At 51.1% G+C, this 26,188-nt stretch overlaps 2 protein-coding genes and 1 non-coding gene across 5 annotated transcripts in view; all 3 read right to left on the bottom strand.

Moving 5' to 3' along the window:
• Positions 1-622: 622 nt before the first annotated feature.
• Utf1 (undifferentiated embryonic cell transcription factor 1) lies at positions 623-1,723 on the bottom strand. Its single transcript, XM_036184089.1, has 2 exons — positions 1,165-1,723; positions 623-1,068 (listed from the first exon to the last, which is right to left on the bottom strand). Exons 1-2 carry the CDS (start codon positions 1,721-1,723, stop codon positions 623-625), a joined length of 1,005 nt encoding a protein of 334 aa, XP_036039982.1.
• A 330-nt stretch (positions 1,724-2,053) lies between these two features.
• Trnaa-agc lies at positions 2,054-2,128 on the bottom strand. The gene has a single exon. It is a non-coding gene; the product is annotated as a tRNA-Ala (tRNA).
• A 2,048-nt stretch (positions 2,129-4,176) lies between these two features.
• Positions 4,177-26,188, bottom strand: part of Kndc1 (kinase non-catalytic C-lobe domain containing 1) — a 51,251-nt gene continuing 29,239 nt past the window's right edge. The window contains exons 13-30 of one of the 3 annotated variants that reach the window (XM_036198127.1): positions 25,978-26,140; positions 25,288-25,901; positions 24,871-25,015; positions 24,140-24,225; positions 22,689-23,098; positions 19,033-19,126; positions 18,850-18,947; positions 18,408-18,628; positions 15,477-15,590; positions 14,809-14,956; positions 14,527-14,706; positions 13,752-13,958; positions 13,035-13,117; positions 12,648-12,798; positions 8,699-8,821; positions 8,558-8,617; positions 7,571-7,728; positions 4,177-5,969 (exon numbers count right to left, since the gene is read on the bottom strand). In XM_036198127.1, coding sequence (XP_036054020.1) covers positions 5,738-5,969; positions 7,571-7,728; positions 8,558-8,617; positions 8,699-8,821; positions 12,648-12,798; positions 13,035-13,117; positions 13,752-13,958; positions 14,527-14,706; positions 14,809-14,956; positions 15,477-15,590; positions 18,408-18,628; positions 18,850-18,947; positions 19,033-19,126; positions 22,689-23,098; positions 24,140-24,225; positions 24,871-25,015; positions 25,288-25,901; positions 25,978-26,140 — 3,287 coding nt within the window. In that variant the 3' untranslated portion in view covers positions 4,177-5,737. The remainder of the gene's footprint in view (positions 5,970-7,570; positions 7,729-8,557; positions 8,618-8,698; positions 8,822-12,647; positions 12,799-13,034; positions 13,118-13,751; positions 13,959-14,526; positions 14,707-14,808; positions 14,957-15,476; positions 15,591-18,407; positions 18,629-18,849; positions 18,948-19,032; positions 19,127-22,688; positions 23,099-24,139; positions 24,226-24,870; positions 25,016-25,287; positions 25,902-25,977; positions 26,141-26,188) is intronic. The other 2 variants (XM_036198134.1, XM_036198141.1) reach the window with 2 other exon arrangements.

The following is a 26,188-nucleotide window of genomic DNA, read 5'->3' as shown; positions in this document are numbered from 1 at the left end:
CGGGAGGGCCTTGGAATTTAAACTACAATTAGTAAATTCTAGCAGGGTAGCTTGGCTGTGCTATGTTGGTAGTGTCCAGGCCGTTGCCTCTCGATTGACTATACATCTCCACGGGAATCTTCTTGGGTGCTGTGCTCTTGACTGTCCCCGTTCACAAGGACTGGAGTAGTCCGTATTCAAACCGAGTTTGGCTCAGGAGAGGGTAGAATTTTAGGGCCGTTCCGCACTACCCGTCCAGCCTGTGCTCTCAGCTTCACTCACTGTTAACCAGCGCTCCTGATGGGCGGGGTCCCGCACCTTGAGAACGCCGGCATCCAACAGGTACAAACTGTGTACCACCCACCCAAGCCTTCACCGAAATGCCCACACAATCCTGGGGAGTGGGGCTGTTTCGCCATCCCTTACCTTCGTAGTACCCCTTATCCTTTCCGCAGGGGTCCATTCTTACTTAGACGTGGAAGTGGAATCCGAATTCATTCACAGGCTTCACAGGCTTAAGTAGAAAACACAATCTTTATTTTAAGAACCTAGGTTTGGGGTTGGGGTGGGGGCACTAACTGGGATCGAGGTAGACTGGGGGAGGGGTCAGCTCTGGAGGGGAGAACTGACGACAAATAAGGCTTTATTGGCGCAGGTCCCCAAGGATGCCTCGCTCGGAGGCTGCATTGCCCAGAATGAAGCCCACAGCCAGGGAAACTGTTTGGTCGAAGGAACCTCGCAGCTGCTCCACGTGCTGGTTCAGGGCCGTCAGCTGGTCACGCAGTGGGCCCAGAACTGTTGAGATGTCGCCCAAGTGTGTCAAGGCCTGCAGCAGGGCGGTGTTCAGCGACTGGGGCGCAACCTGCGGGAGCGCACGGTCCTGGGGAAGGCCAGGAGGCTCATTCGGGTCCTCCATGTCGTAGTCGTGGGCTGGTGGCGGGGAGGATCCGAGGGCATGGCCGGGCTCAGGAGTCAGAGTACCGAGGGCCGTAGGGGTAGGGGAGCTGGTATTGCGGCGGGCATCTGCGGACCTCTTAGTGGAAGAGCTGAATCTGAGCGCGGAAGCGGGCTCGGCATCTCCCGTAGCCCCTAGGAGAGAAGCGCGTGGTCCCGCTAGTGGTCCGTGTGGAATCCTGCCTCCGGGTCCCGCCCCTCCCCCATTCCTGCCCGCACCGCAGCGCCTACCTGGCTCGACTGATGTGGGTGCAGAAGTTAACACCGCGAGGGGCGCGCGGCCGCGGCGATGGGGACGTCCAGGTCCCGTAGGGCGACGGCGGACCCGCCGGTGCCCATCGTCACCCAGCAGCCCCATGAGCTCGCGGATCTGGTCGTCGTAGGGCCCGGACGGCTGGCCCTGGGAGTCTCGAAGTTTGTCCTTGAGGAACTTGTAGCGGCGGCGGCACTGAGCCGGCGTACGCCGAACTTGCTGACGGGCCAGCGCGGCCGACACGCGGCGGTAGGTGGGTAGAGCCTGCCGGCGATCCAGCAGGAGTGAGCGCCACATGGCCGGCTGCAGCAGAGTGCCCAGAAGTAGCTCCGTCTCTCGGGCACTCCAGGGAGTGCGCTGCGCTGAGCCCGGGGACACGGGAGCCTTGGGCGAACCAGGCTCCGCCATCGCTCCCGGCGTGGGGGCGAAGGCATCAGACGTAGTCTCCCCGACGTCCCCCGCCGGCCGCAGCTCGGCGTCGAGGCTAGCTGGCGACGGTGGCGAGAACGGGGTTGGCCGCCGGGGACGAAGCAGCATCCCGGAGGAAAGTGGAGGTACTACGTGTGTCCTGAGGCTATAGCCTCACAAGGAAAGAGGGCTCCTCCCGAGCCGCCCACACACGCCGTAAGGACCCCACGCCGCCCTCGACGTCTGAGCTGGGTCGAGGAGACCCTCCCATCGTCCCGCCGCCCCGCCCCTCCTCGGCCCGCCCCTCTTGCCCACCTAGTTCCTTTTTGGAGGTGTTTGTACCTTGTACCTTGAGTTTTCTCCCCCATCCCTTTTCTAGCCCTTTCTTTAGGGGCCCTAGCCCAGAGACCAGAGTTTTGCTCCATTACACGAATTAGAACGTGTAAAAAAAAAATTCTTTTTTGGAGCTGAGGATCGAACCCAGAGCCTCGTGCTTGCTAGGCAAGCGCTTTACCACTGAGCTAAATCCCCAAACCCCACCTTTTTTTTTTTTTAAAGTTAAAAAAAAAAAAAAAACCCAAAACGTTAATCAGCCAGGCGTAGTGGCCCACGCCTTTAATCTCAGCACTGGGGAGGCAGAGGCAGGAGAATTTCTGTGAGTTTGAGGCTAGCCTGGTCTACAAAGCAAGTTCTAGGACAGCTAGGGCTATATAGAAAAACCCTGTCTCGAAAAACAAAAGAATGGAGAAACAAAAAAAAAAAAAAATTAATTAAGGTACAATATAGTAAGACTGAGTGAGGACGACAGCTCGTTTTTATATTTGTGTTATGCCCATTAATCACTAACCACAAACAGCCCATGAATACCTCCAAACACAAAACTCTGGCACCCTTTCTGTCTAGTGCACCTGAATGTGTTTTTGTTTTGTTTTGTTTTTTCATGTAATTAGCATGGCTGTGTTACTTTCCCTACTTTAATCTGGCTGTGGGCTTTGGGAGATGGACACGTTTTGTATCTAATTTACTGATCTAGCTAACAGTGGCGTGTTCCTGTAAGGAGGCCACTTGGATGCTAGATTTGATAGAGATCAATGGCCAGCTGTTGGGATTGGAGTTTTAGTTCACATACTCCACAAGGAATCTCTTTAGTATAGTAAAATGTATCTACTAATAAAGGTGACAATATCACCTCTTCCTCCAAAGTTAAGACCAAGAAAAGGGAGCTGGGCAGTGGTGGAGCATAGTTTTTATTCCAGCACTCCCAGCACTCAGGAGCAGGAGGCAGACTGATCCCTGAGTGGGTGAGTTCTAGCTACACAGAGAAACTTTGTATCAAAACCAAACCAAACAAAACCAAACCAAAACAAACAAAAAGAAAAGGATGCTCAAAGTTAGTCTTAGTGTAGAATTCTTGGCCAGTGTAGTAAGACAAGAAAAAGAAACATTATATAAAGATGGGAAATGAATTCCTAGTGACCTGTGTGCTAGCTTAGCTATACAAGCCCTAGTTTTACTGGAATCTTGTATCCTACCTACCCTCCTCTGGGATTTTAATAGTCTCCTGCTGTGGGACGTACTGCTACAATGCTTCAGCAAAGACTAGCTACTGTTTTCATTATTTAGTGATTTGTAGCCAGGGGCTTGAGCAAAGATGAAGATCATGACCGGGACAGGCCAGGGTGGCTTCTAACTAGCCATACCAAGCCTAGCTGCCTGGGACAGTATTCTGAGTTACAGTCTGTTGTCCTCAGGGTCTTCATCACCAGGCTTAAGCCCCACAGTGATGGTACCTAGTGGCTTTAGGGCAAGGCAGCTGGTAGGGGGATCATCTTTGCTCTTTAAACACACCATATGTCCATCTTACTTTCAGTATTGTGGTTTTAGGGTAAACTCCCATCTGTGTTGGAGGCTTCCCTCAACTTCCCTCAGTCCAGACTCAGCACAGGGCAGGGACCAGAGAGGTGAGAATCACTGAGCCTTGAAGGCCAATGGCTGTCATTTTTTTCCTCTGCATAATCACCAGGCAGATAGCTCTATTGTTGTTATAGAAACGCTCCTAAGCGGGGTTGGGGATTTAGCTCAGTGGTAGAGCGCTTGCCTAGCAAGCACATTTAAGATTTAAGAGCCCCTGGCCCTAAGCCTGTCTCTCCACTGTGTCCTGAATGAGTACATTGAGATGCAAGTCACTCCCCACCCCCTTCATGTTTCAGACACCTTGGAAGCTCAGGAGAGGCCCCAATGGGTGGTCAAGTGAACTAGCCAGCTCTGTCCTGTCCATAGGCTGATCAGTAGACACTGGTTGGGGTGGACAGCAGGGAACCCCTCCCCCTATGGGCAGATGAGCTGTGGTCACCAGAAGTCAGCTGAATTAGAGGTGAGTCTCCCTGACCTAGTCACTGATAGTGAGGGTGTCAATGTCACCAAGAATGTGGTGTGATCTGGTTTCAGTTCTAGGCTGGGTATATTTCCTATTGAAGTCCTTTAGACCCTAGGTGAGGTGCCCCTGCTGAGCCAAGGACTGACTTTGGCCTCAAAGTGGGTGTTGCTTTTGAAACCTCCGAAAATGGACCATATGGCAGTAGCTTGGTAGAAATGACTTTATTTAGAAATCTGTACCTTGTGACATCAGGGTGCCATGCAAACAGTGCTGAAGCCAAAAGCCTGTCCACTTCCCCACGCAACAAGTCAGCACCATTGGAATGCTGGTTTGCGCTGGATATCTCCTGCACTAGATACAAAATCTGAAAATGTAGGCGTTGATCAACAGAGCATAATCCTTATAGAAAAGTCCCAAAACAGTTAGTTGCGTGTGCATGGCCAGGACTCCCAGTCTCACTTACATCCAGTGTAAGCAGGGCCTGGTGTCTCCAGCAAATTCATGTGAGGAAATACATCTCAGCATTAAAAATCCCAGCATTTGATCACAAGTCACAGCTTCCTAGAAATACCACTAGCTGCTTCACTACAAAAATCCCTACTTCTAATATACAGAACAGTCTTGGTCTTGTGGCAGGCAGGGCTCGGTTGGTGCCAGTTGCTTATGTGTCTGAACAACATGAAGTTTCCCACCTGCTGCACTCCATCATATTCTCAGCCCTCCTGGCCAGTGGACCCCTTCCCACTGAGCCAAAGCCCAGCACCAGCTGTTGAGGATCTAGAAACCCAGGTGTCTGATGCCATCGAGGCAGCAAGCTTCGCTCACACCTTTGTCTAACAAAGCGCAGAGCCGAGGGAACACAGTGGATGGGTGTGCGCATGCACAGCTGCTGAAGGCTGGTAGGCAGCCTTTCTCAGGGCCCACGTGGCAGTAAAGGGACTTTGCTCCCAGAGGCCCCCGGAAGGCGAACCTGCGTTGGTGCTGCTGTTGGTGTGCGGTGTTCTTTCCCCTTTTCCGGGGAGCAAGAGCCTCGGCCCAGCATCCCTGTCAACTGCAGCTGTTGTAAGCTGGGGGCAGGAGGCAACAGGCCGTGGAGTGGGTCAACTGCTGAGGCAGAAGGCCCAGCTGGGACAGAGAAGCAGCTTCTCCTACTCTCTGGAGGCTGAGAGGGCCAGGGAGGGCTTGGCAGGATTGACTGTAGATGGGGTGGAAGTATAAACCTGGCCAAGACAGGTTGCTAGAAACCTTGGGCTCCAGTGGAAGGTTCCAGACCCTTTGGAGCTGCCGAGTGCAAAAGATAGTTTTGGTCCTTCTTGCTGAGTGGAAACAAAAACACCGGTCAGCAAGCGCTATGTTTGGGCTCTTTTTGGAGTCAGACGTGGGTGGGTGTTGGGTTTTGGAGAGGTCAATGAAAAATAGGTGGGAACCCCAGGTACAGGAGAAATCTGAAGCTCTGGGGATGTTTTTAATCTATTCCCTTTTTGTTTGTAAATTTGATTTTTTAAATTCTAGCAAGAATAGGCCCACCAAACTCTGTGTCCACCCTGCCTTGGGAATAAGGCTAGGTTGGAGTTGGCTCAGTCCTCCTGGTGGATGGCCTCAGGGTAGTCCCTTGCACTTCCAATTCTGTTCTGGGAAGTAAAAACAGTTCTCCAGGGCACTCAGTGGGCCTGAGCCTCCACAAGCAGCCCTGGGGGTTCCTTCCACCTGACCCATGTTCCCTGGTCTGGTTCCACTCGGAGTCTACACCCAGATGGGGGCCTTGGCTACTGGAATGTGGCTTTCATTCTCCTCAGTTTGTCTTGGATCTTCCGGGAGTGCTTTTCGCCTGGGATCTGGTGGAAGTTGGCCCTGTTATCTGCTGCTAAGATGGACACATCCGCCCCGCTAAAACGGGCAATTCTTTGCTTGAGGTGAGCCTGTAGCTTGGGGTCAGGGCTGAATGTGTAGGGGTTCTCCTGGAACGCGTGCACTTGGCTTGCCACCTTGGCGATGTTTCTTTTGTGGGGAAAGAGAAGGTTAGTTAGTTTGCACCTTGGCCAACCAATCCTAAGCTCATCTCAGGAATGGCTCAAACCAAACCTTTCCCAAAGCGCTGTAGCAAAGGGTCCGTTTTCTGTACTTATTCACAAGGACACTCCTTATGGCTGTGCACCCCACCCCCACCCTCCCCATTCCTCACCCCCACTCCCGCTCACCCTTCATAAATATTCATTGAAAACCTCTGTGTCAGGTTGCTCCAGTTGAGGTCTTCAACAGGGAAAAACAAACAAAACCTCTCAAGCCTCTGCTGATCCCTGTAATTCTGTTTGGGCCTTCTGGCACTGTGTACTTGGGAACACACCACTGGTGGTTACTGGATCTCAGAAGCCCTTACTCGGGCTGGGGACAACAGGCCTGCAGACACACCTGTCCACCTCAGGTTGAGAACAGTATGTTCTCTGCTTCTGTTCTTTCCCCCCTCCGAGACAGGGTTTCTCTGTGTAGCTTTGCGCCTTTCCTGGAACTCACTCTGTAGACCAGGCTGGCCTCGAACTCACAGAGATCCGCCTGGCTCTGCCTCCTGAGCTCTGCCTCTGTTCTTTAAAGGACAATCATGTCTGCAGTACACCAAGTTGTGAAGAGCAGATGAGGGCTCCTCACCACTTTTGTGGCGTCACCTCCAGTCTTTAATTTCCTTTTTGCTGACGTAGCTTTCTTTTCTGTTGCAATAAGCAGTTCTTCTAATCAGTTTTCATTTTGATTTTTTTTTTTTTTTGGAGACAGGGTTTCCCTGTGTAGCTTTGCACCTTTCCTGGAACTCACTTGGTAGCCCAGGCTGGCCTCGAACTCACAGAGATCTGCCTGGCTCTGCCTCCCGAGTGCTGGGATTAAAGGTGTGCGCCACCACCGCCTGGCATTTCATTTTGCTTTTTTAAAAACTCGGTGACTCTCTAAAAAAGGGATCCTAGGGCTGGCTAGACAGCTCAGTTGGTAAAGTGCCTGCTGTACAAGCATGAAAACCTGAGTTGATCCCTAGTTCTCATGTAAATAAAAAGGTCAGACGCAGGGACAGGCACTTGTGATCTTAGTACTGGGAAGGTAGAACTCTTCCAAACCCTGGCTCTTCCTGGCCAGCCAGCCTAGTCTACAGCAAGCCTCAGGTACCAGTTAGAAACCCTGTCTCAAAAAACAAGGTGAATGGCTCCTAAGGAATCACACCTAAGGTTGACCTTGGGCCTCCACGTGCATACACACACGTGCACACACAGGTATATACACACACACACAAAGGGGATATTGCACTAGGCAGGTTGTAGTCACTGTTCACCAGATCCCCTGGGCCTCATCTACCTAGCAAGACCATTCTCTGAGAAGATACAAAACATATCTACAGGCTGTGGCCATGTGGATGGCTCTGGGCAGAGGGGACCAAAGAAGATGTAAGGAGCAGACACCAGAGGGGACTTGCACGTGAATGTGCTCACTGATGGGACGCATTAGTCTGGGTGCAGCCCCCTTACTTCTGCTGACTTCGTCTGTGTGCCCCTTGGTCATAACCTTCTCACCTCAGCTTGCTCTACCTGTGGGCTCTGCTAGGCAGGGTGAAGGCCCCTTACCTCAGCTTGCTCCACCTATGGGCTCCATTCGTCATGGTGAAGCCCCCTGTCTCTAGCTGCTGGATGTGCATGGCCAGCAGGTGGGCAGAGGGCAGGGTAGGCTGGGCCCGGAAGCGCCGCCCTTCCATCAGACACAGGCTGTCGCTCTTCAGGAACACCTGGTGGGGGACCAGCCAGGGAAGTGAGCAGGGAAAATGGATAGTCATCATCTACGAGGGCCGGCCCACCTGGCCCTGTTAATACCTGTCCTCCTGGGGCGAGAGAGCCCCCTAATACCTCACTGAACATTCAGTCCAGAATAAACCTGAAGTTTCTGGGTTGTAGGTCAAAAGTTCAGATGTGGTAAGATGGTTGCCATGGAAACACTGACAGCCACTGAAAGTTTTTTCTACTCAAACAACCAATTCCTTGCTTCTGATTCCAGAAAAGAGTCAGGTGACCACCCTTCCCAAACGGAGCTCCTGCAGGCCCTGAGCATATGTATACAGTGAGTATACATCCATTCTCTCCTGATCCCTTGGAGTTGAGGCTGGGCTTTGAGTTCAAGGACAGCACAGGCTAATATCTATGTGGCTCCTGCTGCCTCTGTGGAAAATGCACAGTCATTTAATCTGTGTTTCCTGCCTGTCCGTTCATGAGGCCACCTCTCTGCCACTGGAGCAAGACCGGCACCCTTGCACCTGTATGTAGACTGGGCTGGGTCATCAGACGGGTCAGGTAAATCAGCAGGCAGGCATCTTAGCTCTGCAGGCCTGAGGCAAAGTCTCACTAAGTATCTCTGGCTGGCCTAGAACTTGCTATGTAGAGCAAGCTGGCCTTGAATTCACTGAGATCTGTTTGTTTCTGTTTTCTGAGTTCTGGGATTATATGTATGTGTTACCACACCCAGCCTGTGTGTTTGGGATTCTCTGATATGACCCTGTATGAGTTCCCTGAGGTGTAGGAACAAGTCATTCCTGGGAAGCTCTGCAAAGAACGTGTACAAACCTCCACGGCTTTCAGCTCTTCCATGACCTCAGCAATCTTCGCAGGCAGAATTTTCCAGGCCTGAGATGGAAGCACAGGTGAGATCTTGTGGCCTTGTGTATTTGCCCATCCCCTTAGCCCCCTGAGTCCCATGTGACGCACAGGGGACTGCCTTACAGCCAGGTGCTCCAAACCTCCCAGGATCTGCATGGCTGTTGCAAAGTTCCTCTGTTCATAGCAAGATTTTGCAATCAGCAGGAATTTGGACAGCAAGTTCACTTGCAGCTGAAATGAGAAAATGATGCTGAGTGTCTTTAAAGATGTGCAGCTCAGCAGTAGAGTACTGTACAAGCCAGCACAAGGCGGTAAACTTGGGCCCCAGCACCAGCATAACAAAACTAAACAAAACAGAGGAACAAAAGGAACAACTGAGACCTGCTGAAACAGCCCATCCTCAAGGCACAGTCTCATGACTGAGTTTGTTGTTCAAAAAGAAAGTGGGGTGCTGGGCAGTGGTGGTGCACGCCTTTAATCCCAGCTCTCGGGAGGCAGAGCAGGCGGATCTCTGTGAATTCGAGGCCAGCCTGGGCTACAGAGTGAGATCCAGGACAGGCTCCAAAGCTACACAGAGAAACTCTGTCTCAAAAAACAACAACAACAACAACAACAAAAAAAAAAAAAAAAAAAGAAAGAAAGAAAGAAAGAGTGGGGTATAGATGCAGAGCTCTGAGTGTTGCCTGTGAGTAGCTTGGGGTATCCTGTGTTTGAGACAGCCCCCATGGGCTCCCAGGACATCTTCTGAATGGTCAGACTATTTCTTCCCAATGCCTTTGGCTGTTCCCGCTATACTCTCTGGCCAAACTCCATGTTTCCACAATATTCTGGGATCATAAGTTTATAGGTGTAAGACTCAGTCTTTGGAGTGTTTCGGCACTGCAGTAAGTAAGACGTAAAACATCTATACAGCATGTATTTTAAAATGTGCTAAGCTCACTGGTTGAAAGGATGTGGTATAGCCTTATTTCATTATGTCTCCCAGTGAGAGTTCCTGATCCACAGATGAACCCTGCTCCTTCTACATGGTGGAAGGGACAGCAGTGACAGAACTGTCACTGTGTCCTCTGTATCCTTCTCATCTCTCTAACTGGTGCTCACAGCCCAGGACGTATGTCTTCATGTCCCACCCTGCAGACCCGGAAGGACTGCTCGTGCACGAGGATGTATCGCTCTGGCTTTTACCCTTGGGTTGGGTACCTGGGGTTGGAACATGCCCAGGGACAATGAGATCTGTGAAGTGAATCTCATCATCTTTCATTTAGTCTTGTACATCAGTCACAAGGACTTTGTTTAAGACTCGGTACCTCTTTTTTTTTTTTAAAAGACATGGTCTTACTATGTAGCCCTGGCTGTACTGGAACTTGCTATGTAGATCAGGCTAGCCTCAAGCTCATAGAGATCTACTTGCCTCTGCCTCCTGAGTGCCACACACCCAGCCCCTGACACATTTTAATGCCATACATGAAACTCATAGCATCATAGATTATAGCCAGCTGAGAAGACCAAGTCCTCTGTTCCTATGTTCTGGCAGAAGTGTGGATGGTGAACTGTGTAGCTAGTGTGGGTTTCATGCTGGGGGAGCCTTGATCACTGGGGTTGAGCTGTCTTTTAGGGGAGCTGTGGTCCTGGTGATGATGGGTGCCCACCATGGTTTGAGGTCACCATCCTTTCTGCTGCAGAGGGGAAAAGCTGCATTGCACAGACAGCCTTTGCATGCTGGTGCTCAATCAGCCCTTCTGTCTGTCTGTCTGTGTGGGATGGAACCCACTTGGTCCCACCTTGTACTGACTAGGGGAAGAAATTAGAGTTGTGTGTAATAGAGTGTTCACTGGGTAAAGGTACAGACCTTTAGGATTGGGAGGACTCTGTTTTGAGAGGCTGTGGACAATGGATCTTCCTGGGTAGGAACCTGGAAGGAGGTCCTGACCTGAGGCAGGCAATGGTCCCTGTGCTGGCCAGATTTATGTCAACTTGGCACAAACTGTAATCATCTGAGAGGTAGAAACCTTGATTGAGAAAATGGCTCCATAAGATTAGGCTGTGGGCCAGCCGGTAGAGCATTTTCTTAATTAGTGATGGATGAGGAGTGGGGTCCAGCCCATTGTGAATAGTGCCACCCCTGAGCTGGTTGTCCTGAGTTCCATAAGAAAGCAGGCTGAGCAAGGTATAGGGAGCAAACCAGTAAGTAGCACCCCTCCATGGCTTCTGCATCAGCTCCTGCCTCCAGGTTCCTGTTCTTTTTGAGTTCCTATCCTGACATCCCTCCATGATAAAGAGTGATATGGAAGTGTAAGCCAAATAAATCCTTTCCTCCTCAACTTTCCTTTTGGTAAACTAAGACAGTCCCCTTTAGGCTGCCAGGACATGCCTGTGAGCAGTCTAAATCATCCCCAGTCTAGCTCAAGGCCCATATAGTACTTAAGGGTCCGTAAGATTTAAGGGGGAACCTGAGTTTGGGCCCACAAAAGCTGGACCTTGACCAGATACTGAGCAAAGTATTAGAATTCCACAAGCCTGATGAGGTCCTGCAGTGTGAGGATCTGTCAACAAGGAACAGTGGCCAGCAATTTAGCCAGGAAGATCACTGCCTTAGGGTGACAAGTCATCCGTGTATAGACTCAGTCAAAGATGGGACAAGATACTGTGGTGATAGCAGTGTGTTGTAACTGGACTGGGGGTGGGGGAGTGTGAGAGAAACTGAGTGGAGGAAAGGATACATGTGAGGAATAGTTTTATATATATATGAAGAATTTTGCATGTGGGGAACTGTGTGTCAGAAGAACTTTGTGTTTGGGAGTCCGTGGGTATGAAGGAGTATTATAAAGACTGATTGAGTGTAAGGAACTGTGGTGGACTATGATGGGCTGTGTGTGAAGAAGAACTAAGTGAGGAAATGAGTGTGAGGAGCTGTGTGTGTGAACAACTGTGCATGAGGAAGTGGGAGGACTTTTCGTGTGAGAGGCTATACAGTGTATACGAAGGAATTTGAGGGTTATGTGTGTGAGAGACTTTGTATTCCACTGAATACATAATGGTTAATCCTTACTGTTGACTTGATTGGACTGGGAAACATCCCATTTAGTAAAGTACATCTCTATGTTTCTATTTCTATTGACAGATTATGAGGGCTCTAGTCTCATGAATGGTTTATTCCACTGATGGATTCAAAATCTGAATGGACTATGATAGAACTGTGGGAAGATGGGCATAGTTGAAGAAGTGGGTCTGAAAGGGCATGTCTTTGAAGGATGTATCTTGCTCTGGCCCCTTCTCTCTGCTTTATGTCTTGTCTACCATGACATGAGCTACCTAATGCTGTCCCTACCGTAATAGACTGAAATCTCTGGAGCTATGTGTAAAACAAGTTGTCCCTCCTTTTAACTTGCTTAAGTCAGGCAGCTGTGGAAAGGGCAGTGTGTAATGGATTGTGGGTGTGTGGGGGACTGTGTCCATGCAGGACTGTGTGTATTGCATGTGACTAGTTGCAAAAGGGTTAGATATATGTACTGTGTGCGTGAGGGGCTGTGAGTACAAGGAACTGTGTGAGAGAGACTGTGTGAGGGATTGTGTCCATGAGTCAGTTTCTTTCTCTCTTTCTCCTTCCCTGCCCTGCTACACCATGCTCCTGTGTGTGACTGTATCTTGTGAGGGACTGTTAATGTGAGGTACTGTGTATGCAGGACTGTGTGTTGAAGAACGGAGTGAGTGACTATGTATATATAAGAGACTGTGTACAGTCTCTTGTACAGTGTCCTAATGGAGGTTTTACACGTCTTGCTTTCCAGGGAGTCCACAGATCAGGCTCAACCCCAGTAGAAGGAGGAGACAGTATTAGGTTGGCTGTGACTACCACGCACTCAGGAGCTGATGGTGTTGGGTGTTTCTGCTGACATTAGTAAGCACTTCACTCTTTCTGTTTGCCTTGGGTAGACTATGGCACTAAGTCACGAAGTGTGGATGCCCTGCACCCGGAGAAGGGATTGATGGTCTCACAGGAGCGCTGCGTGCTGAACCCTGTAGGCCCTTCCAACCCCAGAGCTGTGGAGGTGTCTACCTTGGAGGTATGACTGGTCACAATTTCAGCAGCCACCCAGGTGCTGACATCGTCTGCATTTCTTAAAAGCTGTAGCAGGTACTTGTCCTGGACATAATTGGGGAGGAATAGACTGCAGGTTTTGGCAGAGAGAGACTCAGAAGAGCTGGCTCTGGAAGAGAAATATGGTGTATGTTACCTGGGGGATGTGAGAACGTATCCTGCCAAGCCTTGGGGGTATGGGGCCTCTGTGCAGAATGGGAGGAGGTCAAGGCTTAGGATGAGAACCAAGTGTTCTTCAGCCAGGACCATCCAAGGAGACCTTAGGGGAATGCCCCTCCCCCAGGCCCTCCCACCAAACTTCCAAATCAAGGATCCCCAGGGTCACCCTCAGGCGTGAATACTCACTTGGGAATGGCTGCACTTTTGTCCATGACACCCAGCGCCCGTGAATTTAGGAAGTGGACAGGGTGGCACTTTTGAAACAGTTCCTGTCAGAGGCACGGAAGCGAATGATTGGCCACTACTCCACCAGGTCTGATGGCAAGGCAGTGTCCCACAGAGGGCTTCGTATTTTGAAGCCATGTGTGCAACCCTAGATCAACCTGCCAAGTGTTGGTAGGCTGGAAGAGTTTCCTATGTGCAGGTCACCTCGGGGCTTGTGACATTGGCTAGGTCTGATGACAGTGACAAGGATCGCTCAGCACCGTCACCTGCCTCATGCCATTGGGTTACAGGATGGTGAAAACCTGGTTATGGCCTGCCTAGGCCTGGGCTCTGGGCTGAGTGCAGGAATAGAGGGAGTAGCTGATCAGTGCCTAGGGCTGGACAAGGACATAAGGACCTATATTGGCAGAGGGATGCCCAGTGCATGGTGTTCTGTGTACCCTGTCTAGCTGGAGAGGGAGAATCCTGCTGGGCTGGGTCTTCCTGCTTTAAAGACAGAACTAGTGCATCCAGCAACCAGACCCCTCTACTGACCATGTAGCTGTCCCTCTAGAAAGTGTCGGCTGAGGCTTCATAAACACCACGCATATCCCTGAGCCTACCCCATGACACCAGCAAGCAGCTGGCCCAAGTGTACAGGTCTGTGTCCCCTTCTGGGTGGTGCCAGTTCCCACACACCTGCTGCAGTAGTGTCAGCTGAGTGAAGAGCTGGTTGGTGCTGTACTCTGTCAAGAAGTAAGGCCCCTTCTCACTGGCTTTGGCGTAGGGGCCATAGAAGTCTTCGAAGAAGCAGGGCTTAGGCAGGGCTGATGCAATGGTGTACTGGCGCTCCTTATGGTGTGGCAGCACTAGCCCGTTGGCCCGGGGAAGCCTCCAGGAGAAGCTCTGCAAATAAGACAGGTGCCCTCCTCCAGGATGAGTGGGCCAGGCCAGGATGGGGCAGAGTGAGGGTAGGCTGGTCCGATCTAGGATTCTTCGGATTGGCTCAAGTAGAGCCCGAGAGTAAATCCCTTCTATGCAGGCTTGTTGGCAGGATTCCCATCCTGGTTACTTGGATAGACTACCCATGAACATTACTCAGATTTGGGGGCTGTCTCCATGTACTGGTGGGAAGACCATTCATTGACCCCAGTGGAATCTCCCCTCTCAGGCCTCTGCCCTGGGGATCGGGAAGGTGAGTTCAGGGAGTCACAGTAGGACCCTGGCTAGGATAGAGTCAACCCTGCTAGTTCATGGCTTTTCCTCCACAGGGCAGGACATGCCAGCCCAGCAGGGAAGAACCTGGGTAAGGAATAAGCAACAGTTACATGTGTGTGTATACATATCTATATGTGTACTTGTGTGTGGGCATGTGTACATGTGTGTCTTGTTTCTGCATGTGTATACATGCACATGCCCTGTCTTCCAGGATGCGTTCTTGTCTAGAGAAGCCCTCCCCAGGAAAGGTCCCCACCTTCCGGGAGATGCCATCCTCCGAGAACCTCTTGCAGAGGGCATTAAAGGGTCTGCTGTCCTCCTCTGCTTCCTTAGGATCCTCTAGGTCTGCACCTCGAGAGGTACTGTCAGCTCGCCGCTCAGTGCCCACCTCCAGGAGGCCCAGCAGGTGCTTGGCAGTGCCATCTAGGGGCAGGATCTAGGCAGAGGCACAGGGTGTTAGTTTTGTTCCTGGGGCATGGCAATGCTTTTCTCTGCCAGGTCCCAGAAGGCGGACCAGGCTGGCCAGTGCAGCAGTCACCTTGGAAGAGATGAAGTCCTCAAGCTGTCCCAGGAGTCCCGCATTCCTTATGAAGTCCACAGTGTAGCAGTCTTCCACCCAGGCCTGCAGGACACAGAGGCTCCGCCTGTAGATCTTGGTGAAGGTCGAGGTAGGATCCTGGTGAGCCCTGGAGGCAGACGGTAAGCCTCAGCATAGGCCCCAGCTGGGCATGCGTAGGGTGAGGAATTCAGGGAGCATCTAAGCGATGACAGTCCAGGTGAGGGTTAAGGGCAGAGCACTCCCCTCATGTCCACCACCCTTCTGGTCCCCAATCTGGTGCCCCTCCCCCAGTCTGGTGGCCTGGGTGCCCTGTGGAAGGGAGCTACGGTTCACAGGTCTCTCCACTTGGACTATCCTTGTCAGGCTGGTGAGACTGGCTCTCTCTTATCGCCCTGCTTGGGCCTTGGCTACCCTCCGCCCTTTCTTTTGGAAGCAGTAAGTCCCCTGCCAGGATTCTTCCCCACCTTAGTACATAGACTCCAGCTGCCATCCCCACCTGGGTTCCTTTACCCATGATCCCTCCATCTTGCCCTAATGTTTCCCAGGGACACTTCATCTGTACCCTCATCCCTGTCGGGGTCCTTCACAGGCTGAAGAAGGTGACCCAGGATCCCACCCCTATCAGCCAGGAGTCCATGCGGTGGTACCTGGATAGGGTGCTGCTGATGCGGTCGAGGAGGAAGTGCAGGAAGTCGTGCGGTGTGCAGAAGTACCGGAAAGTGTAGAGGAACTGCTGGACGTAGCCCTCAAGGAAGGCATCACTGAGGATAGAATGTGGTACTGAGCCTTGGGCTTAGGCCAGCTGGGACCCTCCCTGCACCCCTGCCCTGAAGTGAGTGGGTGTGCCCGTGTTCTAAGTGCATATGTGAATACGTGTGCAGCCTCTCTGGGTGTGTGCGTGTGCATGTGTGAGTGTGTGTGTAAGTACATGTATGTGTGTGTGCACATGTGTGTGTGCGTGTGCACGCGTGTGTGTAAGTACATGTATGTGTGTGTGTATGTGTGTGCGCACATGTATGCGTGTGCACGCGTGTGTGTAAGTACATGTATGTGTGTGTGTATGTGTGTGCGCACATGTATGTGTGTGTGTAAGTACATGTGTGTGTGTGTGTGTGTGTGTGTGTGTGTGTGTGTGTGCGCGCGCGCGCGTTGGGGGTTGTCACATCTCATTGACCATCCCTACCCAGAGCAGGTGCTTCCCAGAAAGCCTCATGCCAGGGCCGCTAACAGGAGCCCTAACTGTGACTCTTTGACAGGGCAGTCTGATGGTTAGTGACCATAAGAGTGAGGGGTCCTAGCAAGAGACTTCTTGCACAGGGGAGTTTCAGGGTGGAAGACATCATATCCAAGATCAAGGAAGCTTGGTTACTGGTCTGCCTCTCTGAGTTTCTTAAACTCAGACACTGATAGCCATATTTCAAGCCAGGGACTAAGCAGTACCCCCCCACCCCCTGCCCGCAGCCTGTCTTGTAGAGACAGTGCCCACAGAGTATTTAGAGCTGAGAAAACCCCTCTTGTGAATGTTTATTTCAACATTCTGCCTTCCACTGTTCTCTGCTCAAATATGCATCACAGACCATAAGCATACACGTACCAAACTGCACAGTATTGCCACCCACCATCTACTCCTACATATGTGTTCACACCCACCAGAAAACACCTCCACACACTCTAAAGGGAGGCTTTTTAAACTGAGGATGCTCTAAAGAGAGGCTCACTGTGAGCAAGTGAACAACTCAGAAGTCTCAGGAAGTCCCTGAAATTTACCAGATACACAAAAGCCTCTCCTTCCCTAAATTATATAAGTAGTAAGGACTGCTGAGGAGACCCAGACCAGCTGAGTTGCCTGGAGCTAAGACCACCTGTATGGAAGAGACAGTCTCTGACCAGCTGTGCTGCATGAGAAGAGGAGACCAACACATTGATTTGCCTGCAAGTCATGCAGTGAGCTCAGGGGTTCTAGCTTTCATGAGTAGTTTACTCATGCTGGGTTGGGCTTTCAGTGATAGAGCGGCCCTTGAGTCATCCATGCTCTTGTAATCCCTCACCCACATCCCTGTATGTAACCCCAATAAACTCTTTGGTTTACCAAAAAAGACTTTGATGATATTGTTACTTTTGTCTGTCATTGGTTCCCTATCTGGGGTGAGTAAATATTTATGTCTCCCTAAGAGTAGTGCCACACACCACTAGCACACACACATCTACCCATGTATCAGATATACCACATTACACAGTGCCCCCAGTGCCTACCAGGCCTCATTCTTACATGTGCATCATGTATACATACTCACATATTATATGCACCATATAATACTGACAACATACTCCATATATGCATATATAAACACATGACATGCATACAATATGCATTAAACTCATACCACACACACATAATTATGCATACCATATATTCCACAGCTTGATACATGCATGTACATCACATATGCAGGACATGTCATACTACACAATACCTCAAAACACCATGCGTATGATGTCTACTACACATGCACACATCAAGTGTATCCCAGGAGGCCTGGGCTTCTGTAAAGGGAGGTTTGTTTCCTAATTGCTCTCCCAAGGCTACCTGCCAATCATATCTGAAGCGGATAGCCTCTTGCTCAAAGAGAACTCTAAAAGTTATGTCAGGACTATGGAGGTGTCAATGGCCTTCCTGGCTCCAGGCCTTGGCATCAAGGTGAGGAGAACTGCAGGGAGCTTGAATTGTCTAGACACAAGGCAAGGCTGGAGCTCTAAGGGGCAGAGGGAGGCAGGTGAGCAGTGCTGGAGGGAGAGAGGAAGGGAGGGATGAGATTCCAGTCCCCAGTCCCATGAATAGCCCCATGCCCCTGGGCACAAGTGAGTAGATTTGAGGACTCTTCCTGACACAGGGGCAAGCATTCAGCATTTAGTTCTCAGGCTGTCACCAAAGCGATGCTCACACTCAGAGAGACAGAGGCCACAGCAATACCACAGATAGTGCTCTGTGCCCATTATGGTGCTTTTTTTTGTTTTGTTTTTTGTTTGTTTGTTTGTTTGTTTGTTTTTATTTTTCGAGACAGGGTTTCTCTGTATAGCTTTGGAGCCTGTCCTGGAACTTACTCTGTAGCCCAGGCTGGCCTCGAACTCACAGAGATCCACCTGCCTCTGCCTCTGCCTTTGCCTCCCAAGTACTGGAATTAAAGGTGTGCGCCACCACCGCCCAACAACATTATGGTGCATTTGGATTAGTGATTTGGATCCAGATGGTGCTTTGGAGGCCCCCCGGAGATGATCTTGTTTGAGTTGTTTTGTTTTTAACCCTGCAGCCTGCCCCGGGCTCTCCCACAGTGCTGTCTGGCCACACCCTGTGACCCAGCACCAGGGCCAGAGGAGGTCTCATGGGGACTGGGACAGATTGCTCTGGTTAGTAGCTTGGTCTTGCCATAGATGGAAGCTAACACATGCCAGACTAAATTCTGACAAGTCTAAATAATTGCACAACCCATGTCAGACAAAGCTTGTCTTGCTTTTCTCCTCTTTGTTCTCAAAATCTTGTGCCCCAGGGTCAGAGGATTCTTCTGGGGCACCTGACACACCTGGAGTAGAGGTAGGCCATGAGTCCCAGTGGTGTGCCAGCCTGCAGGATGCGGGCCTTCTTCTGCCGGCTGCTGCATGGGTGCTTGTTGACATTGTAGAAGATAAGAGAAGAAGACTCGTCCAGGGGGCTGAAATCCAGCGTATCACAGGGGGCTGCTGCTATGTTCACAATCACTGGCAGAGCACAGGGCTCCAGCCCCCAGCGCTCTGCATACATGACCTGTAGGGAAAGAAAGTGAATTATGGCTGATCACTAGATGTGTGTCTATGGGTCACTTTGCTACTGACTCAGGGGTGGCAGGGCTTCTCAGTACTTTGAGCCCTTACACAGGGCCTGTGTGTGTGACCTAATGTGTCTTGATCCATAGAACAACTGAAGGAAACCTATTTGAGGGCTCACACTCATCCAAGAGGGGGTGGGCAGGATGAAAGGCTACTTGCCTGAAGGTACTTCTTGACCAGGCCCAGGAACTGCACCTTGGACTTCATTTCTTCCAGCTGTCCTCGAAGTTTGGACAACATGGTCCTTACCTCAGAGCCTGAGGGCAGAGCAGAGTCAGCACATGGTTTCCAGGAGCGACAGAGTAGCTCGTTTGTGGCAGGAAGCTGGTTGTCCAATGTTACCTTTATTCCGTTTTTCCTTCTGTAAGAGTTTCTGGTAAAACTTTAGGGTCTTCCTGTAGTTTCTTTTCTCTATCATGAGCTGCTGCTCCAGCTCCTAAGAGGAAGCACAGCACGTGAAGACAGAGCAACCGTGGGTTCAGGTACCATCTGTCTTCTATACAAGATGCAGACACAGAAGGCACATTAGCCTGGTGGGCTGCCTGAGTGGCCACAGGAAGAGTAAGTCTGTCTTAGGGCTGGAGCCATATGGTTGATATAAGAAGGACAAAGAAAATAAATGAGGAAGCACCTTAGGAGTGGGCTCCAGGGGGTTCACTTGAAACCTGCACTTGGTGGATGATCTCTCAAGGATGCCCAACCCCCCCAGTACCCATGGTTGACTGCCCGAAGGGAAGGCACAGTAAAGATCCTTATGCCCCATCATCTCCTAGAGATTATTTTGATTCCTGAGACATGGTCCAGGCTTAGGATGTGTCTATCTCTTGAGGTATCCCACCTGGCTGCTTCTAGAGAGTTCTCTAGACTCCAACTCAGAAGGGCCAGGGCCAAGCCTCTTTGTGGCTTCCCTGCTCTTGGGGGATCAGCTGCAGACTGAGGGTCTACGGAGACAGAGTCTGATTCAGTAAGCGAAGGCAGGCCCCATATATGTAGCCCAGAAGGCCCCTCTACTGTCTCCAGCCTGCCTGGCTCGTACTGGGCTCAGGGTAGACTGTCTTCCTTCTATGGCCACAGGAGCCTCTTCTCCAGGCCCTTCACTTTGTCAGGCTCTGGGGGACACACAGATGACAGTATGTACAGTGGGCTTGGGTGTGTAGTTGCCATGTCCCTGTACCTCATGGAAATGAGCTGCAGCTCTGACGTCAGCTCAGTGTGTGAATACACAGGCTGCAGGATCTCTAACCTCCATGTGCCTGAAGGCACTGTGGGGAGAGAGGAGAATCTACCCCAGGGCTGGCTACCTTCCCAGAATGGTTCCCTTCGGGCTTTTTTTCCACTTTCTCTTTTCTCTGCTCTTTGAGACAGGGTCTCATTGTGTCTCTTAGGCTGGTGTAGAATTCACTCTATATAGTCCACCAACACCTTGAACTCACAATCTTCCTGTCTTAGCATCCCTGTGCTGGAATTACAGGTGTATACCACATGCTTGGCTGGTCCATGGCCTGCCCCCTTTCTTCCCTTCTTGCTCTCCTCCCTCCCTCCCTTTCTCCTTCCCCTTTCCTTCCTTTCTGAAAGTTTATTTTGGTTTACTCTTCCAGGGGACATGTCCATCACAGCAGGGAAGGTTTGCTGGTAAGGATAGGATGTAACTGGTCACATTGCATCCACAGTCAGGAAGCAGACAGGGATGGTTGCTGTGTCTTTCTTTTTAAGTTAGGCTTTAAGAAGCCTGGCTGTGTAAATTTCTTTAATGTGCAGATGACAACCCCTCAGTCTTGCTTCAGGAACCCACAAGCTGGACTGTGGAGGTTGGCTGGGCAATGTGACAGGGTTTACCTCAGCTCTTCCTGGCATCTGTGCTGTCCAGGCTCTGGGCAGCCATGGAAGGCACACAGCTTCAGCAGAATGTACATGCTTTGTGGTTTCACCGTGAAGGCAGGAAGCTGAGGACCTCTGGGTCCTGCTCCAGCACACTGCTGATAGAGTGTGAATCTACTTAGCCAGGGCTCACCCTTGCCTGGTGAATGGTGTGAATCCACAGAAAGAAACTGGAGAAAGCTGGCTTCAAATACACAAGGTCTCCATATAAGGCCAGTTCTTGATAAGGAAGCCAGCTAAATGCTTCTCCAGCTGCCCCAAACTGCTGGGACACTACTTTCGATGTCAGGTTCCAGAGAAGAATCTGGGCTCTGGCATCAGATATCTTCAGGCTTCAAACCTGGTTTCTACTGGATGGACAGCCAGCCAGTTTCTCCTGCGGGCACGGATCAGAGCCAGGTTTGGGATGCACTATGAGCTACCCACCCCGTGTACCTGGGCTCCCCACTTGGAGCCACTGGGCATCCAAGGATGTCCAGATTAGTAAAACTAAGATGGCAATGCCACTTTCTCAGTCATGTGGGCCACTGTTTGACTAATCAGGAGCTACCAGTGGCTGGTGGCTCCCCCATGGATAGTGCACATCTAGAACATCTGGTCAATGAAGGGCTGTGAAGATTCAGAGCAGTGCAAGCAGGTGAGCTCTTGTTCCAAGTTGTAATCTGCTGTCTGTTGGTTTGAATGGGGCCTGAGGTTTGAGGGCCTTCACAGCTGTCCATTCATACACTGCTGTGATCCTGGTACCCTACTAGGGATGGTTTGTGAGCACTGAGGCATTAGGGAACCAGGGGAGGCTCATATGAACTCACTGAAGTTGCTGTCAAGAACCTTGGACTGTAGTTCGTTTTGACATTGGTTAGCATCACTTTGCTTGATATCGACGGCAATCAGGTTCTCTGAGGACTGTTTTGAGTGATTTTTAGAGAAATATACATGACCTAAAATTCATGCAACATACAGGATGCTGGAGAAGAAAATGAAAATGTTGGCTTCCCTGTGACACTCAGACAGTGAGAGATGTACAGGATGACTAGGTCACAAGATCTAATTTAAGTAGTGAGGGCGGTATAAACTCAGCTTCTGCTTGTGACCAGATCTGACCCTGCATTTGTTACAAAATTACAAAATTAAAAAAAAAAAAACTTTGGTTCCGTGTGTGTGTGTGTGTGTGTGTGTGTGTGTGTGTGTGTGTGTGTTTTGTGTAGGGAGAGGGATTTAAGGAATACTTTAAACAGGAGGGCTACTGGGTTTAGTTGATCAGATATACATATAAAACAACAATCAGAAGGAAGTGGAGTAACCAGAAATTGTGGATAAAGAGATGAAGATGAACTGAACCGCGACACTCCCCTAAATGTCAAAAGACAAAGCCTGTTTGACCAGCAGAAGCAAGGCCTCGAACCAGGCGAGGATGCTGGCGTGCAGGGACTGCCTGTCTGAAGTGTGGAGATGCCTGTGTTCACATATGCCGTCTACATAAGCATGCTCAGGCTACGGACACTCCCTCCCTCCTCCCAGCAATGGGCCTGCCTGCACATGTGGCACCTCCAGAGCCAAAAGAGAGAGTTCTTTTGTATACCGTGCTGACCAGGCTGCTAACATCAGGATCCCTTCTCTCTAATGGCCAGGCTTTTCCTGGTGCTACTTGCCAGAGAAACCCTTGCTAGTCCACCCCGACCCCAAGTCCAGCCTGAACCTGCTGCAGGCATGCTGCCTCTGATGTTTTCTCTCACCTAGGGTCAAGACCCCATAAGGAAGAGATTCTTGTACCTGCAACCATCTGCAGGAGACTTCTTAACCCAACATTTATTGTACTCACAAAGACCAAGTGACCCCTCCCTGAGTAGTGTCATCTGGGAGCCACAGACACAGCTAATGGAAGAGAAAAGTCATTCTCTGCTTCCCAGCTGTGGAAACATGTGTCCACAGCATAGAACCTCTAATGCAGGCTAAAGGGAATCAGGCTACCAGAGTGACAGAGTAGCACAGCCTGAATAGGATGGTCTCAGAGTTTTGTCATTGGGCCTAGGTGGCCTGGAAGCAAAAGCCTCCTTGCCCATGATGCTCCTAAGGTCACAAATGCCCTCCCCACCAGCACTGGGTAAATTCCCTGGACTCACTGGACTCTGGGCTTCCAGTTCTGTGTGTCCATTGGCCTTCTGCCTCTCCAGATCCTTCACATAGTTGTAGACATCGGCTCCAAAGCAGTCAGCTTCATAGAAGGCACTGGACCAGCCAGGGCTGCAGTTCTGGAAATCGGCTGCCCCTGGGGACATAGCTGGACCACCGTCCTCAGACTTGGCCAGCCGGGCCACCATGTCGGAGGCATTGCTGGTTGGTTCCTGGCTTGGGCCTTGCTGCCCATCCACTTCAGCCTCTGGTTGTTGGTCTCGTGTGGCTTTTATTGACTTCTGAGACCGAAATCCAACCTCAAAATTTCCTTGAGAGAGCGTGTCGGAGTCTATATCTGATAGCGCTGTGGGTGAGCAGGGGCCCCCACTGCCCCGGGTTGTGGCCGGTTTCGCCTTGCCTTGAGAGAAAGATAATGGTTAGTGGGTAGCTCCCTCACTGTCACCTTAAACTGTGGAGGAAACCCAGACACCCTCATGAAGGACTCTGGCCACAACTATGTGCTAGGTGGAACCAGAATGGGACCTGGGAAATACCGCTTGTAGAGAAACAGGCTTAGCCAGGGCCAGCTCCCTCAGGTACTCACCCTGCTGCAAACTTCTCTGGACTTGGACTTTCTCCTTCCCCAGAATTGATCCCAACCAGACATGTTCCCTCTGGTCCTATCTGATCTTCTGGATCATTTACAAATCAAACCTAGTTCAGCCATAGACATAGCTTTCACTTACAAACCTGTCAGGGTACTTGGAACTCTGGCAACTCCAGAAGCTTCTCTCCGTGCTAGTAGCCTTCTGGCTCCTTGGCCATGCAGGAGCAGGTAGACTTTGTGCCCAAGACATGATCACCTGCTCTTTGATTTACTTAAACAGGGGTGAAGTCACTACCATGGTCTTATCACAGTCAGTAGACAGACCCAGGTGATCACAGCCCTGAACTTGTCCCTAGGGACCCCAACATGGCTGGCTTGACTTTATTCCTCAGACTGATTATTGGTTTTTTATTTCTTTTTAATTTTTTTTTGAGACAGGGTCTCTCTATGTAGTCCTAACTGTCCTGGACCTTGCTATGTAGAACAGGCTGGCTTTGAACTCACAGAGCTCATCCTGCCTCCGCCTCCCAAGTGCTGGGATTAAAGGCATTTGCCCCTAGGCCTAGCTCTTTGAGTTTTAAGTTGATCTGGGTTTCTGGCTAACAATTTAGAAGGCCAGCTCTGGTATTTAAGTGGCTTCTACTGTCAGAGGAGATGTGAAGAGCCAGTATCATGCTGGCTAATGCAAAGATGGGAAACTTCTCCCAACAGCTCAGGCCCCAAGGTCTGGGCTTCTTGGATGTTTCCCAGTACAGGGCTGTCCTTGGCAATAGATGTGTTCCTGCATCTGTCCAGGGGACCCTACTGAGAAGATTTCTTGCCTGTCGTCACGATGCAGGCCATGTCTCTTACCGAGTCCATGCAGGGAAGGCCTTTTGCTTGACACTGAGCATCTGCTGGGTGAGTGTTCTGGCTGGGATCCAGGCTCCTCAGAAGTGCTAGTAATGAGAACAGCAGTCAGTCCCCATTGGAATGAGGCCTGAGGTCTGTGCAGACAGGCACCAGCAGGGAAAGTCACCTGAGCATACTGGAGTAGGATGGGACCCTGTCCTCCCCTGGTGTTGGAACCCCTGGGCACTGGCTCCACAGTGCCCCACTTGAAAGAGGTTGGGTATAGTCCAGAGAGCCTTCTGTGGAAATGCTAATGGGTTGGGTTCAGGATAGGAGAAACTGTTGGCCTGTGGTTATTTGTTTGTTTATTTATTTTTTGAAACAGGGTCTCACTATATGACCCTGGCTGACCTGGAACTCATTATGTAAACTACATTGGCTCCAAACTACAGCAATGCTCATGCCTCTGTCTTTCAAGTACTAGAATTACAAATGTACACCACCGTGCCTGGCTACCTATTGCAATCTTACTGTTAAAAGGTAGAACTTCCAGTCACCAGTGGCTCCTTCCCTTCCTGCCCTTATCCCTAGCCATGAACACCAGCAACAATCACATGCAGCACCGGAGTTGCTCTGGGCTGTTCTGGGGCAGCCAGAGTGAATGAGGGTGGCCATAGGCACTGAGCCAACAGGGTTTGGTGGCTTGGTCTGCCCTGAACTCTGGAAGGGGAAGGCTGGGTCCAGATACTGACCTTTCAGAGGGTGAGGCTGGCCCATTGACCACCTTGAAGAGGTTCTGCAGCAGCTGCTCATCCCAGTACAGGTCACAGAACTTCTCAGATATGGCACCACAGAAGGTGGCAAAGGTGAGGTCTTTCAAGGCGTAAATATACTCCCCTGGTTTGCAAAGGATGGGTCAGGTTACACACGGGAAGCTTTCTGGTTTCCTTGCACTGGATCACTGGGAGGTGGTCACAGGGCTTTGGGGTTGGAGGGGTATGGGTGCCCAGGCTCTCTTCCTGCATGATAGAAGCTGGAAGCTGCCCTTGTTTGTCCTGACTGACCTCAGCAGGACAGATGTGTGGACCCCTGAGTTCCCATCAAATGGATGCTCTCTGGACTGGGTCTGCCTCCCTCAACAACCTCCCCCTAGTCTTGGGCTTTCATACCCATGATCAGTGCCTCTAGCCCGTTGTCCAGGTAGCCATCAAAGGCAAACTCCTCCTGGATTAGACGCATGGCTTCCTGCAGTGAGGGGCTGGCTGTCATCTTAGGGGGTGATGAGGTATCCACACTGGATGGACAGAGCTTGCGGTCTGCTGGCCGAGGCTTCTCGAGATGACCATCTGGGCCCCTAGGGCTGCCGGAACTGACTGCAGCTTTGCCTCTGGGTGGTTTACAAGGGTGTTGAGGGCCTTGGCTGGCTGAGGTGGCCCCTGAGGGCAGAGTGGTTCCTAGTGGACCCTGACCATCTGGTCTGTGCTCAGAGGTCAGGGAAGAGGCAGGAGAGCTGGGTGTCCCTGATGCTCCGTTTTGCTGGGTGGCCAGAGAAGGGCCATGTGGGCAGGAGCACTCCTTGGCTGAGCTGTGGGGCACTGAGTCACCAGCAGGGTCTGGAGTTGCTCCCTGTAGTCCCAGACCAGGTGGCAGCTGGTCAGCTGTTTTCAGGTCAGTGTCCTCATCATGCTCCTGGGAAGCCTGCTTTCTTGTCCCCTCACTGTCCAGCTGACCATTTCCAACTTTGGGCTTCTCATTTGGGTCTGAGGACAAGGCAAACTGGTCTCTGTGGAGAGAGATGAGAACTCAGGAGGAGCCACCTATGCCTAGGACCACTGCTAGCAGGGTGTGGGGACACTCACCTGGTGACGCCCGTGTCCTGAGCCAGGACTATGGGCTTAAAGTGAGTGGCCTCAGAGGTGAAGGCTGCTGGCAGCTCACGGGCTTCTTTGCAACAAGGGGGTAGACTAGACACAGGCCCTGGGACAGCGACAAGCTTGGTATCACTGCTGACCTGTAGGAAGCCTAGGGACAGCAGGTAGTTGGGGGACAGGAGAAGGAGCACTGGAGCGG

The sequence above is a fragment of the Onychomys torridus genome, chromosome 1 (assembly GCF_903995425.1).
Source record: "Onychomys torridus chromosome 1, mOncTor1.1, whole genome shotgun sequence".
NCBI classification, from domain to species: Eukaryota; Metazoa; Chordata; class Mammalia; order Rodentia; family Cricetidae; genus Onychomys; species Onychomys torridus.
This window is presented reverse-complemented; position numbering and strand designations above follow the sequence as displayed.

Bases quoted from the DNA above. Each gene is read 5' to 3' on its own strand.
- Utf1 (XM_036184089.1), bottom strand. From the start codon at position 1,723: ATGCTGCTTCGTCCCCGGCGGCCAACCCCGTTCTCGCCACCGTCGCCA. The intron at 1,069-1,164 runs GTAGGCGCTGCG...CTTCTCTCCTAG, and splicing joins ACCCACATCAGTCGAGCCAG to GGGCTACGGGAGATGCCGAG.